The sequence below is a fragment of the Phoenix dactylifera genome, unplaced genomic scaffold (assembly GCF_009389715.1).
Source record: "Phoenix dactylifera cultivar Barhee BC4 unplaced genomic scaffold, palm_55x_up_171113_PBpolish2nd_filt_p 001364F, whole genome shotgun sequence".
Taxonomy (NCBI): domain Eukaryota; kingdom Viridiplantae; phylum Streptophyta; class Magnoliopsida; order Arecales; family Arecaceae; genus Phoenix; species Phoenix dactylifera.
Window position 1 is genome coordinate 6554 of NW_024068688.1, and position 13540 is coordinate 20093.

General features: G+C 40.1%; 1 protein-coding gene across 2 annotated transcripts; it reads right to left on the bottom strand.

Annotated features, from left to right (window-relative positions):
• Positions 1 to 1412: 1412 nt before the first annotated feature.
• On the bottom strand, positions 1413 to 13214 carry LOC103701600 (ankyrin repeat protein SKIP35-like). Of its 2 annotated transcripts, none has more exons than XM_008783731.4 (4): positions 13054 to 13214; positions 11624 to 12739; positions 10982 to 11414; positions 1413 to 2645 (listed from the first exon to the last, which is right to left on the bottom strand). In XM_008783731.4, the coding sequence occupies exons 2-4, from the start codon at positions 12280 to 12282 to the stop codon at positions 1830 to 1832; spliced, it is 1908 nt and encodes a 635-aa protein (XP_008781953.2). In that variant the 5' UTR covers positions 12283 to 12739; positions 13054 to 13214; the 3' UTR covers positions 1413 to 1829. The 2 variants fall into 2 exon arrangements, with proteins under 2 accessions (XP_008781953.2, XP_038978019.1); XM_039122091.1 differs by lacking the exon at positions 13054 to 13214 and adding an exon at positions 12874 to 12970.
• Between the last annotated feature and the right edge of the window lie 326 nt (positions 13215 to 13540).

Here is a 13540-nt window from a genome sequence, read left to right on the forward strand (position 1 = left end):
GACCGAGCCGTGCCGGCCCAGGCCCGAACCGGGCCGTGCCGGGCTCGGCCCGCGGGCCAGTACCCTGTGACCCAGCACGGCCCTCTCAAATGGGCCGTGCCAGGCACGGCCCGGCACTGTAGCGGGCGGGCCGTGCCAGGCACGGCCCGCTTCGTGCCGGGCCCGGCCCAGTGCCCAACTCTAACCCCAGATGTCCCCGGCCGTCCCAAGAGAACACATAGCAGCGCATGAGATCACCTCTCCAGCCTGAAGTACTGCTCTAACCACCACCAACCTCGGCGAGGACCTCCTGCGCATGAGAATCTTTCTTGATAAAAAATATCTTCTTAGGTGGTTCTCCATGAGTCTATCTTTACTTTCCAACTTTGAAGGAATCTTTGTAATGGCAAAGCAAAAGAGAGTCATGATCAACCTACGAGTGCCCTTGCTCCCTTGTTCTCATCCTAGTCTCTTGATTCTTTGTAACTGTCTCTTTTACCTCTTGTACAGATTTTCTACCTTGCATGATAAAAATTGAGGGGAAGTATTTCGCTTCCTCTCTTTTCCCTTAAAAAAGAAGAAGAAGAGTAAAGTACCTATTTACCATGGTATAGTCTTTTGGTGCATGCATGCGCACCCATGCATGAATATAAATAAAAAATAAAAAAAATAAAATGAAGATAGGGACATGTAGATCATGGATCCAATCTGATGGCAAGTAAATTCCTGCATAAATAATATGATGATATAAATGAAGGTGCCTATTTACAACTAGTAGATTCTCTTAGTGTCTATCAAAAATATGGGTTTAGATCTTGCATGTAGTAAGATTTGGGTGGTGAAGATATTCATATGAGACCTACCCGTTTCCTATAAACCTCCTGAAACAAACAAACAAACAAAAAAAACAGGCAAAACATAAAAATGGAGCAACGGGGGTGCGCCCGGCTAGATCATTGAAAGGGTAGAAGGAAAATAAATAAATAAATAAAGGATAGAAACATCTTGGAGTTGCACGTCTTAGAATATACAAAATCTAGAACTAAAAAATAATTAATGAGAGCATAACAGCTATCCCAGGGTTCCATGAAGAGCTACTGCCTACTAGAGTATGGATGCATGCTTAACTAGAATAGGAGGAAGCAGTAGTGATTTAGATCCGAGAAAAACATATATTAACAGGGGAATGGGTTGTGAGCAACTAGGACAGCATGCTATCGCCCTAATCATTATGAATAACAAGTGTATCAAAGTCAGTGACACAATTTTTCAAGTGAAATAGCTGGAAGATGACCGGTTCAAGAACAAACATCAAGCATTCAGGCCATGTCTTCACACATGTTGTTGCATAAGCTTTTTATCATGGCAATCGACCTACGATATGATAATTTTCCTTTAGCTTATAATTAGTAGCTAGACATCAACATTAACACTTCATCGAAGAGGTCGATGCACCATGGACTGTAACGGTCCCGGCTGAATTATGATTATAGAGAGCAATCAAAGTTGTCATTGAAATTTAACAGCATGCGATTTTAGCCGAATTCAGAAAGGAACTGCACATTCTCAGTTCACTAAGAAAGAGAGCTATGATGCCACCATATATGCTAGGCAACGTCAAACATAACACCACCCAAAACTATTATCTCGTAACCATTTTCCCAACCGCAGCGATCCAAGGTGAACCCTCATATGACTAAACCATTCAAAGGACACCCTCAAGTGACCATCCCTGATACTCTTTTGATACAAATGCACGAGGAATGCAGAATACTGTATGGAGCATCCATAGATCAAAGGATTGACACAATAGATGCTGTCCCTTGGACCCATGTTTTGCTGAAACTCACCTAAGGGGCATGGGTAGTGCTTGGAGATTGGATCAAGAAGGGAGGTAGGTGATGCTCCAAAACTGCCAGGAGCTCTTTCCCCTGGCAACCTATGTGCACCGGCCTGTTGCCAAGCCTACTTGCAGCCTCAACAAGCTGTCCTCTCAGCCTCTGTGGCAGCAGCCGCCCGCCTGCCTTCACACAATCCCTGTACAGCGGCAGGTAGGCAATGGCGATAACAAGGGGCAGAGGCAGGTCCCTGAGGCGGATAGGCGAACAACCCCTTCTTAGAATCCACATAAAATTCACATAGTGCTCCTGACCAGAACTCATCCCTTCAGAGAATGCAGCCTCTGACCAGTGCTCCTTCAGAAAAGCCTTCAGCTCAGGGGCCACTGCCTCATCATCGGACCTGGCAATGCTGTCGGCAACAGCATATGTAGCAGCAGGGTCGCTTAGGAAGTTGGAACGAAGAAGAAAGGCAACACCATCGAGGGACCCGCTGCTCCTCTCCCCAGCAGCCTTGAGGATCTCAATGCTGAGGGCCGCGAGGACATGCTGGGGGACATGGGGCAGGAGGTACGCAGCAATGCCCACCTGGCTGCTGGAGGTGGCTGCAGTAAGGGCAAGACAGAGCTCCATTTCCCTGCATCCCCGGTTGACAAACCACTGGACAACTTGCATGCACCCTCGCTCAGCAGCTCGCATCAGAGGGCCCAGGAAGGCCACAGCATTCCCCTCTTCAACCAAGCATTCCATGGTTCCAATCTTACAGTAGTGGGATGCAAAGCCAAGGGCAAGATCAACATCCACATCCAAGCTATTCCTCTGAGCAATCTGCATAAGAATATACCAATGATGAAGTCATAACAGAGAATAAGCATGATATCATTGAACCCATGTCCAGATATAATTTGCAGTTGGGTCTCTCAACAAGGTTATTTGGGGTACTGAAAAAGGGAACCTAACTTTCAATGTTGTGGGTGAAGCAGGAAGTATTTTATTTATGAGCACTGTTCTCCACTGGGGGAAACAATCACAGCAAGAATTCAAATCATGGTCAATCAATGAACATGGGATGTAAATTCAATATTCCTTTGAAAACTAACAAGAAAATAAGAAAATGCAATCATATGAACCAGTCTTACATCGAAAGATGGCCTTCAAAGAATAATCACTGAGACTATCATGATCATGAAAATAAGATAATATGGCTTGAGATACAACAATATATGACTAAACTACAATAAGATAAAAATGACTGTTTTATTGAAAATTAATTGTTGCAGAATAGTCTGCAATATATTGTCAAGGTCAAGAAATTTTCAGAATAAGTTGGAGAATGCAAAACTAAAGCATTTCAAGCAGAACACAAATTGGACCATACCATACCATGCTATATTGCCCAATTTACTAGCTTGTGATATGCAGGAGGACATGAGTTTTTGTCAAAATACATTCAAAATATGCTTTTATCATTTCTCTGAATCATCTGCTTAGATCCATATTCAAAACATGCTATACTCTGCATCTCTGACTTCAACTTTACCAAAATAAGAACTATATGTCATATCATCCAGGATAAATAGACAACAAAAAGAAAAGAGAACCAAATCATGAAAATTATACAAGCTTTACTATTTTGAAGCAATGAATAAAAATTAAAATGCATTACTGGCTACAAAATGTCATGCATCAATAATATCTACGCCGATACATATTAAACACTGATATGTTGAGATATTCTAAGATACTGATACACCTAGACATGCTAATTTTTCACATCTAAAGCAGAAAATTAGCAAAGGAATTGGAGGTTGGGTATAGAATAAACAAATAAAAGAAAAATTTTATTTGTTTTTCTTTTGACGTCTCTTTTTTTTTATTCAAAGGGTAGGAAAAGTAAAGAATCTACTCTACAGTTACCAAATTTGATCTATGAATTAGCAGCATCCATAGTACACTGCCATATAATGATTTCCTGTCAATCCAGCATGTAGCTTTTTTTAAACACAAACTACAGAAATTATCAGAATTTTAAATTGAAATTCAAAATAATCAAATTATCTTTTGAAGAAACTAATTACATTATAAATCTCATATATCATACATACTTCAGTACAATGTCAAATTTCAATGGCATAATGAGAATCAATCCATATTTTAGGTTCATATGATTTTTTTGATTAACAATCAGAGATAAAAATTAATTAATTAAACAAGATAACATATACATGATTCAACCAAATGGCAAAGTGGTTTGTTCCAAGCACAGTAAGATAAATATCCATGATGGGCAGTTATTAACAGTAATGATGTAAAGCTACAATTTTCAGAAAATGAAAAGATCCATCCTAATACCATGACCTAAGTTCTAGCAATTAGTTGCTTCTCTCCCAGCAGCTGACCCATATCCTTATCTTTCCTTATAATTGCATAAACAATAAATTCCACAACCTCTCCCTTTCTTTCCCATCGGAAACACAAAATCTAGGTGGTAACTGGTTTCAGAATATAGAGATCCATGCACAGACAAGCGAAATTATCAACTGTTCTTATTGTCTGCATGTGATAAAAACCTCTCCAGCAGTTCTCCATGCAAATATCTTTCCTAGAATCACCACCAATACAAACAAAAAAAAACATAAATCTAATATGTTGCAAGTAGAGCCGAAATTCTTCTGTCAGCTTCACAATTACATCAAGGATATTTGGAAAGACCTAGCCATGAGTTTGATCTCCAGATTCATGTATCAAAAAGGTAAACAGATTAAATTCTGGAACCCCGACATGACTTGTGAATCATATGATTTCCAAATCCAGCAGCCTTCATTGTAGCTTCAAAGACCAGACCTTTTTCCTTCTTCACTTTAAGCAGCCCACTAATCATGATCAGCAGCAAAAGTATCAAAAACACAGACATTCATGAGAAGGAAATCATTGCTCCAAATGTCATGGTAATTATGTCACATTCACCCACTCTGGACCTGGCCCCAATCCAATGTTACCTCCTTCAGCAAGTCCACTATCGACAATCACAAACAATATGTCTCCTAAAAAAATGTCAGTTTTTTTTTTTAATTTTCAAGAGCGAAGTATATCTTCCATATAGGTAGTAAACCCAAAAATCCCTCCATTCACAAATCCCCTCTCCTCTTTTCTTTTCAGTAAAAAAGAACTCATATAATGATCAGACTCATGGAGTATCTTAACTGGTGTCTACCGACACAAATAGCATCCTAATATTAGCATGTAATTGGAAGCTTAAAATTATCCAGGTATATTAGATATTTAATTCAATACTTTTGCAAGTGAATAGTGGATTTATTTTGATTTGTCGACGAAAAATCAAAAGTAGCTAGCTATCTGGATCTTCTCCCAGATGGTCTTCTTGAGTGGTTGTGAGCGTAACTGGTCTACTTTCGCCTTCATCTACAATAAGCAAAAGAATGGTCTAACATAGAGGCGCCTCAAACGACCTTATTTATGTTCATTACAATCTGAGATTGAGATTGAAGTGTATTCAAAGAAAATGGAGCTGAAGTATATGAATCTGATCCATAATGCTTTTGTTTAGGATGAGGATAATCCCGCGATCGGATGACTTGTGGATCAGCAACAGGAGCTGGAGCTTGATGAGCTAGAATCGCTTCCACAACCGGCCAGTTTCATAGCCAGCGAGGTTAGGATGGATGCAGAGCAATGGGCAAATCGCCAACTGATCAGTCATAGGGGCCATTGGAGAGCCAATCATCACAAAACTTCATGTTCGAGATATCCTTCCCATAGATATGACCTAGAGTTGCTTAGACGAGGCTACCACGTTATCCCGTCAACTTAGTCAGGAGGCCGATATCCATCCTTCCAGCATAGCCAAGCAGAAAGGCACAAAAGAAAAGCAAGCAACTGCTCCGCACAGCCTGAAAGGAAAAGGAAAGGTTGCAGCTTTGATGGAGAGTGGAGTCAATTTACTTAGATTCAGAGACCAAGAAGAGCAGCGATGACAGTTCTGGTGATCATCGATCCGGTGGCCAAGGAGAGTGTAGGACACGAGACCACCATTTTTGAGACAACCGCAGGATGATCTTTGATTCATTGGTGAGTCTCAGTTTACACGTGCCATATAAGATAAGAACCATAGTGCACAAGCTGGTAGAGCCCGCGAGGACACGATTGCATATAGGAGACACGCTCCTCGAGGATCGTTCAAGAAGACACGATACAGTTGCAGATGACCTCGCATATGGAGTAGGATCGATAGATGTATCAAGTTTTGAGTAGCATGCTGGATCCTATTATCCGCAGCCACAGGCAACCTATGATCCATATAATATGGATATGATGCATCTAAAGCATCGTCTTCTAGTGGCTACTATCCTATGTAGTCTGAAGCATCTCACGAGTTGGATTTTACTGTTGGTATATTCAAATGGGCCCTTCGACAGCCATATTAGCAACCAGAGGATACCTCTTAGAGTCAGAGCTTCAATGAGATATCCAAGATCGGTTATAACCCAGAGCACCTTCCTCATAGGATGAGCGTAAAGAACTATAATGCCACTTGGTTAGAGGGGTGGGCAGATGTGCTTCCTGATTATACTAATGAACTGAATATCTACGAGAGACATCGCCACTCGACGAGATTCTAGATGTCGATATGGATGTTATACTTTAAATACATATAATTGATTATATCATTTTATATTTTGTATCTCACTAATTAATTTTAGCATACTTCATGTTGCTTCTCCCATCATGCAAAGCCAGGATCACTGTTTTTTTTTACATTTTTGTTTCAGCCTGACGCTAACAGAAAAGGCTGGGGGTAGCAAACCCAATGACAGATTTTTCAAATTCTTGCCTCCTTAAGAAAGCATTATTTCAGAACAATACCACAGTAAGGTAGAAAAATCACTCTAAAACATCAAGAAACATCATTTAGAATGTGCAAAGGTGATAGAAACATCAAAAAACATCAAGAAACATCAAATTAGACTTAAAATCATTCAAAAAACCAAAAAAAATTGATTACTTTTCATTAAAGCTAAAAAATTTGAAAAAAAATATATGGCATGTCTGTTCGGAGCCGACATGCCACATCTTACCATATGTCGGTGCGGTACCTGCTCTATCGAACAAGTAGCCAATCGGTACGGGTCTCGGTACTGGTTCGGCTAACCTTTCCCTCAACCATTCCATTAAACTTCAGTGATGATCCTGTCAACCCACTTTTAGTAAACAAACATGCCTAAAGTCTTCTGCCAACTATGGCTGTGAACATAAAAACTATCACCTAATTATTTTATCATCTGCAATTACTATTTCGTAACAAAACCCCAAACTTTTAAGGAAAAAAATATAAATAAAAAGCTTATCCAGCTTTAAGGCTTCGCTGTCTTATTCTAGGCAACGGAGTTTTTTGTTCTCTCTTCTTCGTACTCTATTTCTCTCTCTCATCCTGTCAGGGTCATCTAGCAATAACTAACCCAGCATACTACATTTCATGCATAGTCTCTTCTCTCTCTTTGGGTCTTAAATAAAAGTAATAGCTCTGATTCTCCTACGTGCATTATTCTTTGCCACATAGTAGACAGCGCAAACCACAATTTCTCCATGACACTTAAAACCAGATGCACTTTCTATAACACATGCTTACTCTTAAGCTATTAGTACCATTATAACTATCAAATATGTACAAGCATCTCTACATCCTGATCTTCCTCTGTCATCCATCGTAACATAATACATGCTGCACACAAGTCTTTTGCTTGTGATCCTTTGACAAGTAGAGTAATAGAGAAAATCATGAATGAATTAATAAAAGGCAAGTAGATCAACTTCTAATCACTAACATTAGTATGCAAATAAACAGGCATGCTTGCATCGAACATATTTATAAAGCTTCTCATGCCAGAAATAAACATACATAAATGCGCATGCAATAGTAGCACGCCGATCTGTTCAAACGCAGGACACCCATTTATTAGCATTACAACTTAGGAAAAGGTGATAGTATACTATTAGCTATCAGCTCATCGGTGGACACGTGTCATCCAACAGAGAGCTGGGCTTGCAAGTCTCAAGCATCCAGCTATGGTAGCATGATTCATGATTTCTACTTAAGCTGCACTTTCCCACTTTTAGTTTTTATAGACCTGATCCAAGTTTAAGTAAACTCCTTTTGCTAATGCATAAGGTCTGTATTCTCTTAGGTCCATCTTACTTCGCAGTTTACAGGAAATATGAGACAACCTAATTATTCTGCCAAACAGCCTTTTGCAACTCACCTCTTTCCAGAGGCAAAATGGACACTACAAAAAGCTGAAATGGACACTTTTTCCCACCCAATGCAGATAACCTGCAATAAAGCTACTCTTCCAGAAAATGGAATGATTTTACCCTGTATTTGAGCAGGTTAAGTGTAGTTTATTCTGTGCTAAACCACTTTATCTAAGTCTCATTATGGACAACCAAATAGGACCTTAAGGAATAAGTAACAAGATAACACATTCACATGCTGTAACATAATGAGATTCAGGTTCTTATCAACTAACCAAAAGCACCCAGGTGATAAGAGGGCCTAAAGCTTTTTAACTGGGACCATAACATACCACGAGGCTGGATGGTTTATGTCCTCACAGCCGACACTATAACAGCTCCCATTCTAGTCTACAAAAGCCACTCCACCTGACAACTTTTGTTTTAGTCTGACCAAGTAAAATTTTCCCTATGGAGAAACACATTTTAGTCCAAATCAATAGCTCCTACTTCAAGCACCTTGCACTTGAAAATCCTTCGTTTTCCTCTTAACGGCCTATTTCCACATTTGGTCTCATTCATGTCTCAAGCTCCATGAAGTTTGCTTTTAAACACAATTTTAGCACCTAATCTGATTTGCTATAAAAATAAAAAATTATAACAAGATACAAAAATGTGTAAAGCATGGGTCATAACTAGGAACATCCCAAAGCAACTTGTTAAGCAGCTAACATCCTCCATGGCCGATTCTACAAGTGCGTGTACTCTTGTCCAAGGAGCCATTGGGTGACATGTAATAACTTTCACTTGAACCTACCATGTAAAATTTAAGGAAGAATTATATAAATCATCAACCTTCACAAAACTATCTAACATAGCAGGATACTTCTTGTACTTGTAAAACAAAATAATATATTATAGATAGCTTTTCATGAGAGTATTATCTAGATAAATTACAACCTGCAGCCAGTTGTATGGGCCTCTGTAAGGAGATTGTAAGAGGAAGAATGTGAGGGCAATCTAAGCAATTGATCGCCCACCCATGTTATTATCTTCTTTCCCTTATTATATTATAGAATATCTTGATAGATCAAATTGGTGTAGGCTCACTACAAATGCCTTGTTAGGAGTCTTTTACATCGTCATTCTTAATTAATAAGGCAACACCTTTCATAATAAACAAACATTACCCTTTCATAATAAGGCAACACCTTTCATGAAATTGCTCTATTGTTGCCTTCCCCATATAACCTCTTAAGATATCTGGTTGTCATTATTTGTTTTTTACTTTCCATCAAGATCAAGAAATTAAATTCTAGCTGAAAGTCCTGGGTCCTCAATATTCAGCCGATTGTCTTTTAGGGGTTTGCATTGTCCACTTCAGGAAATTAATTTAATGGGCTGGCTATGCATGTGGTGCCAAAATTGCAGATTAAATTCAAGATTTAAACTACAAAATGGGGCAGCTTGTTCTTTAGGTTCACTAAGGACATAACTCAATCTTAACTTTTTCTTCATTCAGCTAAGAAATTTATTGCAATCTTCAATGGTATGCAGACAACGTTCGTGTCTCCCTCTTTTTGGGAGTACCACTTCGATCTAATGTATTAAATGAGGGAATTGAAGCATTTCCAATTTTTTACCAACCAAGAAAGAAAGCAAGAGTCATATAGCCAAAAATAAAAATAGAATTAAGAAAGTGATTTTTTAAGTGTTCATGTGAGAGAAATAAGGAAGAAATTAATAATACTAAAGTGGCCAGCAACCTATTTTTGGTATTTCATAAAATTTGCAAGCCACAACAAGATGAACCAGTCATCACATATTCCATTTCTTCAATATAGTCTGTTTTCCTACGCTCTTCTATCTTCCTTTTCCTCTACTCTTTCTACCACTTCTATAACTTTTGTTGCTGAAATTCTAGAAGAATCCTAATGGACAATTCTGTGATACTTGGACAATCAGGTCCAACTCAGAGTCTGTGTCGGATTCATATCCGCATCGGAAAAGCAGCAGACACTTGGGTATTTATCAAATCTTTTTTAAATGTAGCTTCTTAAAATTGGGAGAAACTTGGACCCATAAAATGATGAGCCTGACCCCCTATAATAGTGCTAAAATTCACTTTAGTTCTTTCTAGAGATTGGTCAACAATATATGTATTAACATAAGTTTGTAAAATGTCATTTTTCTATAAGCCTTAAGCTAATTAGAAAGTTTGGATGAGAAGCATGCATACTGAAACACCATAACAAACAGCATTTTTAATGTTTTCTTTTAATATAATATTTGAATGTATTTTAGTTATTTTTTCTGCATATCCCCGTATCTCCTTTTTTCCCTCTTGCTGAGTCAAACTTGAACGTGTCTGAATGCGATTCTCATGCCAATGTCCATGTGACACTGATGAACATGCATGCTAAGCTTACATGCAATGCAGAAATGCTTCCTAGAGTGTTTAGCATTAGCAGGGAACACAAACTAGACAAGACAATAAAAGCCACCAACCTTCAAATTAGATATCCATGCCCAACATGATAATTCAAGAAGAATAACTTGGGCTCGTGAAGATAAGCATGGAATAAGATTTAACATTTTGAATATGACGGATTTAACAGCCACAAGTATCAGTATTGGTCATTATATATTCCTAGTGGAAGTGAAAGTTTCAAGGAAGGTGCACTATAGTATATGTGCATCCACAAAATTGACAAAATATTTTCCACATATTTATTTAGCTTTTAACAGCATACAAGACAGCACAGTAAAATAATTTATCCATTTTTCATTATCAGCACCCTCTAATAACATAATATAGAATTTGACCAGCGCCTGTTATACAATATTGAACTAGCATGTCAGGAAATTCAAAAAATAAATGTTAATTTTTAAAAAAATGAGAACAGAGTAATCACCTGAAGCAAAATGCGTACAAGTTCTGTGCTCCCAAAGCGTGAAGCTTCCAGAAAGCACTGGTTGACATTGTCTGCACCCCCCTCTACCAGCATCCCCAGCAACCCTTGTATTGCTGTTGCTGAAACTCCAGAAGCCCAGCCAGGGTCAAAAGAGCTAGAAAAGAGAGTAAGAGGGAAGCATGCAGCATCAAAGGCTTCCGTGAAATCCTTTCCTGTGAGATGGTTGCCAGCAATATCCAAAAAGTTCTTGAATGCTGACAACTGGAGTTGGACCTCAAGAATCGTGCTGTGGCCTCCTCTACCCTTATTTTCCTGGCAACGAGAATGAAATTCGATGCACTTCAAAGCCCATTCTGTGAACTTCTGGACTTTGGCACCGGCTTCTGCCTTCAAAATCTCATCACCATGACATTCTTGCAGACGTTCATGTAATCTGATAAAGAAGCAAGAAAACAGTTAAATCAATCATCCACAGAACATGAAACATCTCTCATGATGAGACCCGCCATCACGAAATAATTGACAGCAAAAACCCTAACTGATAATTTGACCAGATGAAGGCATGATCCCTTTCCAGAATGTTGTGTATTGAATCAAGATTTCAGATATGCATGGATGGGAATCAGGATGGAAGGATTTTACCTTTGGGCCATGACAGTCACAGTATCAGCCAAGCTCATCGTCTTGCTCTGACAGGCGGAAACGCACGAAGCAAGAAACGAAGTCCTCAAGGCCGCCCTTGTAAAATCATTTGCGCCATTGGCAACAATCTTCTTGATCAGCTCAGTAATCCCCTTCAGTTCCGGGCGGGCGGTCAAGAACCATATCGAATCTAGTGCTATGCAGAGCGCATCATTGAGAGTCTGTGGATCGGCCAGCAGAATCAGGCTCTCCGCATGCTCCCAGTTACGAGAGCTCACTGCCCCCTGGAACAAGCGCCCCAGCTCGATCCGGTCCTGCCTACAGAGCTTCCTCTCCTGCTTGTTCTTGTCCTTGTCCTTCCTTCGGACCTCAGTTTCCTCCACCGAATCTGAGGCCCTTGATCTGAGCATCTTGGTGCCACAGCTGTGGCCCCTTGTGACTCTGGGATCCTTGGCCCGGAGCGGAGCTTCCCTCGAGAAAACATTGCTTCCCTCCCCTTTCTCCGGCGACAGAGGCTCGCCGGGGTCCTCCAAACTCCCAAGACCTCCATTCTCATCCATTTCAATCTCCGGGCACAATGGATCCTCCGAATGCCTCTCCTTGGTCAAATGCATGCTGCCCTTCTCTCCAACCAACACAATCTCGCTCTTGCCCTCCATTTCTCCGACACCGAGCTATCGACTGTGCCCTTCCGAACCAAAAAGAAAAGAAACGAACAAAACCCCAAACTTTTCAATCAAAGTACAACCATCCGGCTCTAACAAAGAAATCGACACCTCCCATTACAAGCAAAACCCAATCAAGATCTTCCAAATATGTAATCAAGCGAAAAAACCGATGATTCCTCCAACGAACAACCTAAATTCCCACTGATAACCTCAAGAATCCAAAGACGCACCTCCCAGACTTCGAACTCCGACTTCAAACAAAATCGTGGCCGCCGCGACCATCAAACCGAACAAAAAACATCCAACAATCGCAATCCCCGGCTTCAAGCATCAAAGATAACCCCAGCGGACAACGGGAGCAGAGATGGAACTAAAAGGATCGGCAGCTCACGACGACAAAAACCCTAGATACCCTTCAATCCCAGGAAGCGAAATCAACATAACCGCCCTGAAAAAAAAAAAGAAAGAGATAACGCGAGAGAAATCCCCACGCCAGAACAAAATCCAAATTCAGCCCAACCGCCATAGAAATAAAAAAAAGGAAAAATGGGATTTTTATGATTAAAGACGCCATGATCGTACCAATACAAGCAAGAAAACATTTAAAAATCAGTTTTTTATTGGAGAATATGGAGAAAGAAAGAGGAATCTCTGGGAGAATATAACACGAGAGAGAGAGAGAGAGAGGTGGGAGAACAAAAGAGAAGAATAAAAGAAGAGAGCGGGGGGGGGGGGGGGGGGGGAACAAGAAGGGAAACTAACCTGGAGGAAACCCTCAGCCCAGGGCCTCAAGAGCTCCTCAAAGAGATGAAATGGGGGCTTTTTATTTCTATTTCTTGATGATAATATATGATCATAATTTTCATCTCTTGAAGGGAATATAGAGGGAGGGAAAGGGAGTTTTGGGAGGTTTTTTTTTTTTTTTTTTCCCTCAATATCTGGACTTGAGAGAGAGAGAGAGAGAGAGAGAGGATACCTGAAAATGGGAATATGATGTAATTATTGTGCGTGATTTTATTTTCTAACTCACATGAAAGTGAGAGTCACCACCACAAGATCCCACCACCAAACACACATCTTTTTCTTTGATGGGTCCCACCATCTTCTTTTAGGTTCCCTCTGCCCCACCTCAATCATTACAAAACCCTTCTCCCCCTCTCTCTCTCTCTCCCCCTTTCTCTCTCTCCCCCATGGACATCTCTTTCATCCACCACCATCCATTTCTTGTCCAACCACAAAATTCCACCCC

Excerpts from the sequence above, each read along its gene's own strand:
- LOC103701600 (XM_008783731.4), bottom strand. The coding sequence starts at position 12,282 with ATGGAGGGCAAGAGCGAGATTGTGTTGGTTGGAGAGAAGGGCAGCATG. Across the intron at positions 11,415-11,623 it reads GTGACTGTCATGGCCCAAAG|ATTACATGAACGTCTGCAAG; the intron begins GTAAAATCCTTC and ends CTTCTTTATCAG. Across the intron at positions 2,646-10,981 it reads TTGTACGCATTTTGCTTCAG|ATTGCTCAGAGGAATAGCTT; the intron begins GTGATTACTCTG and ends ATTCTTATGCAG.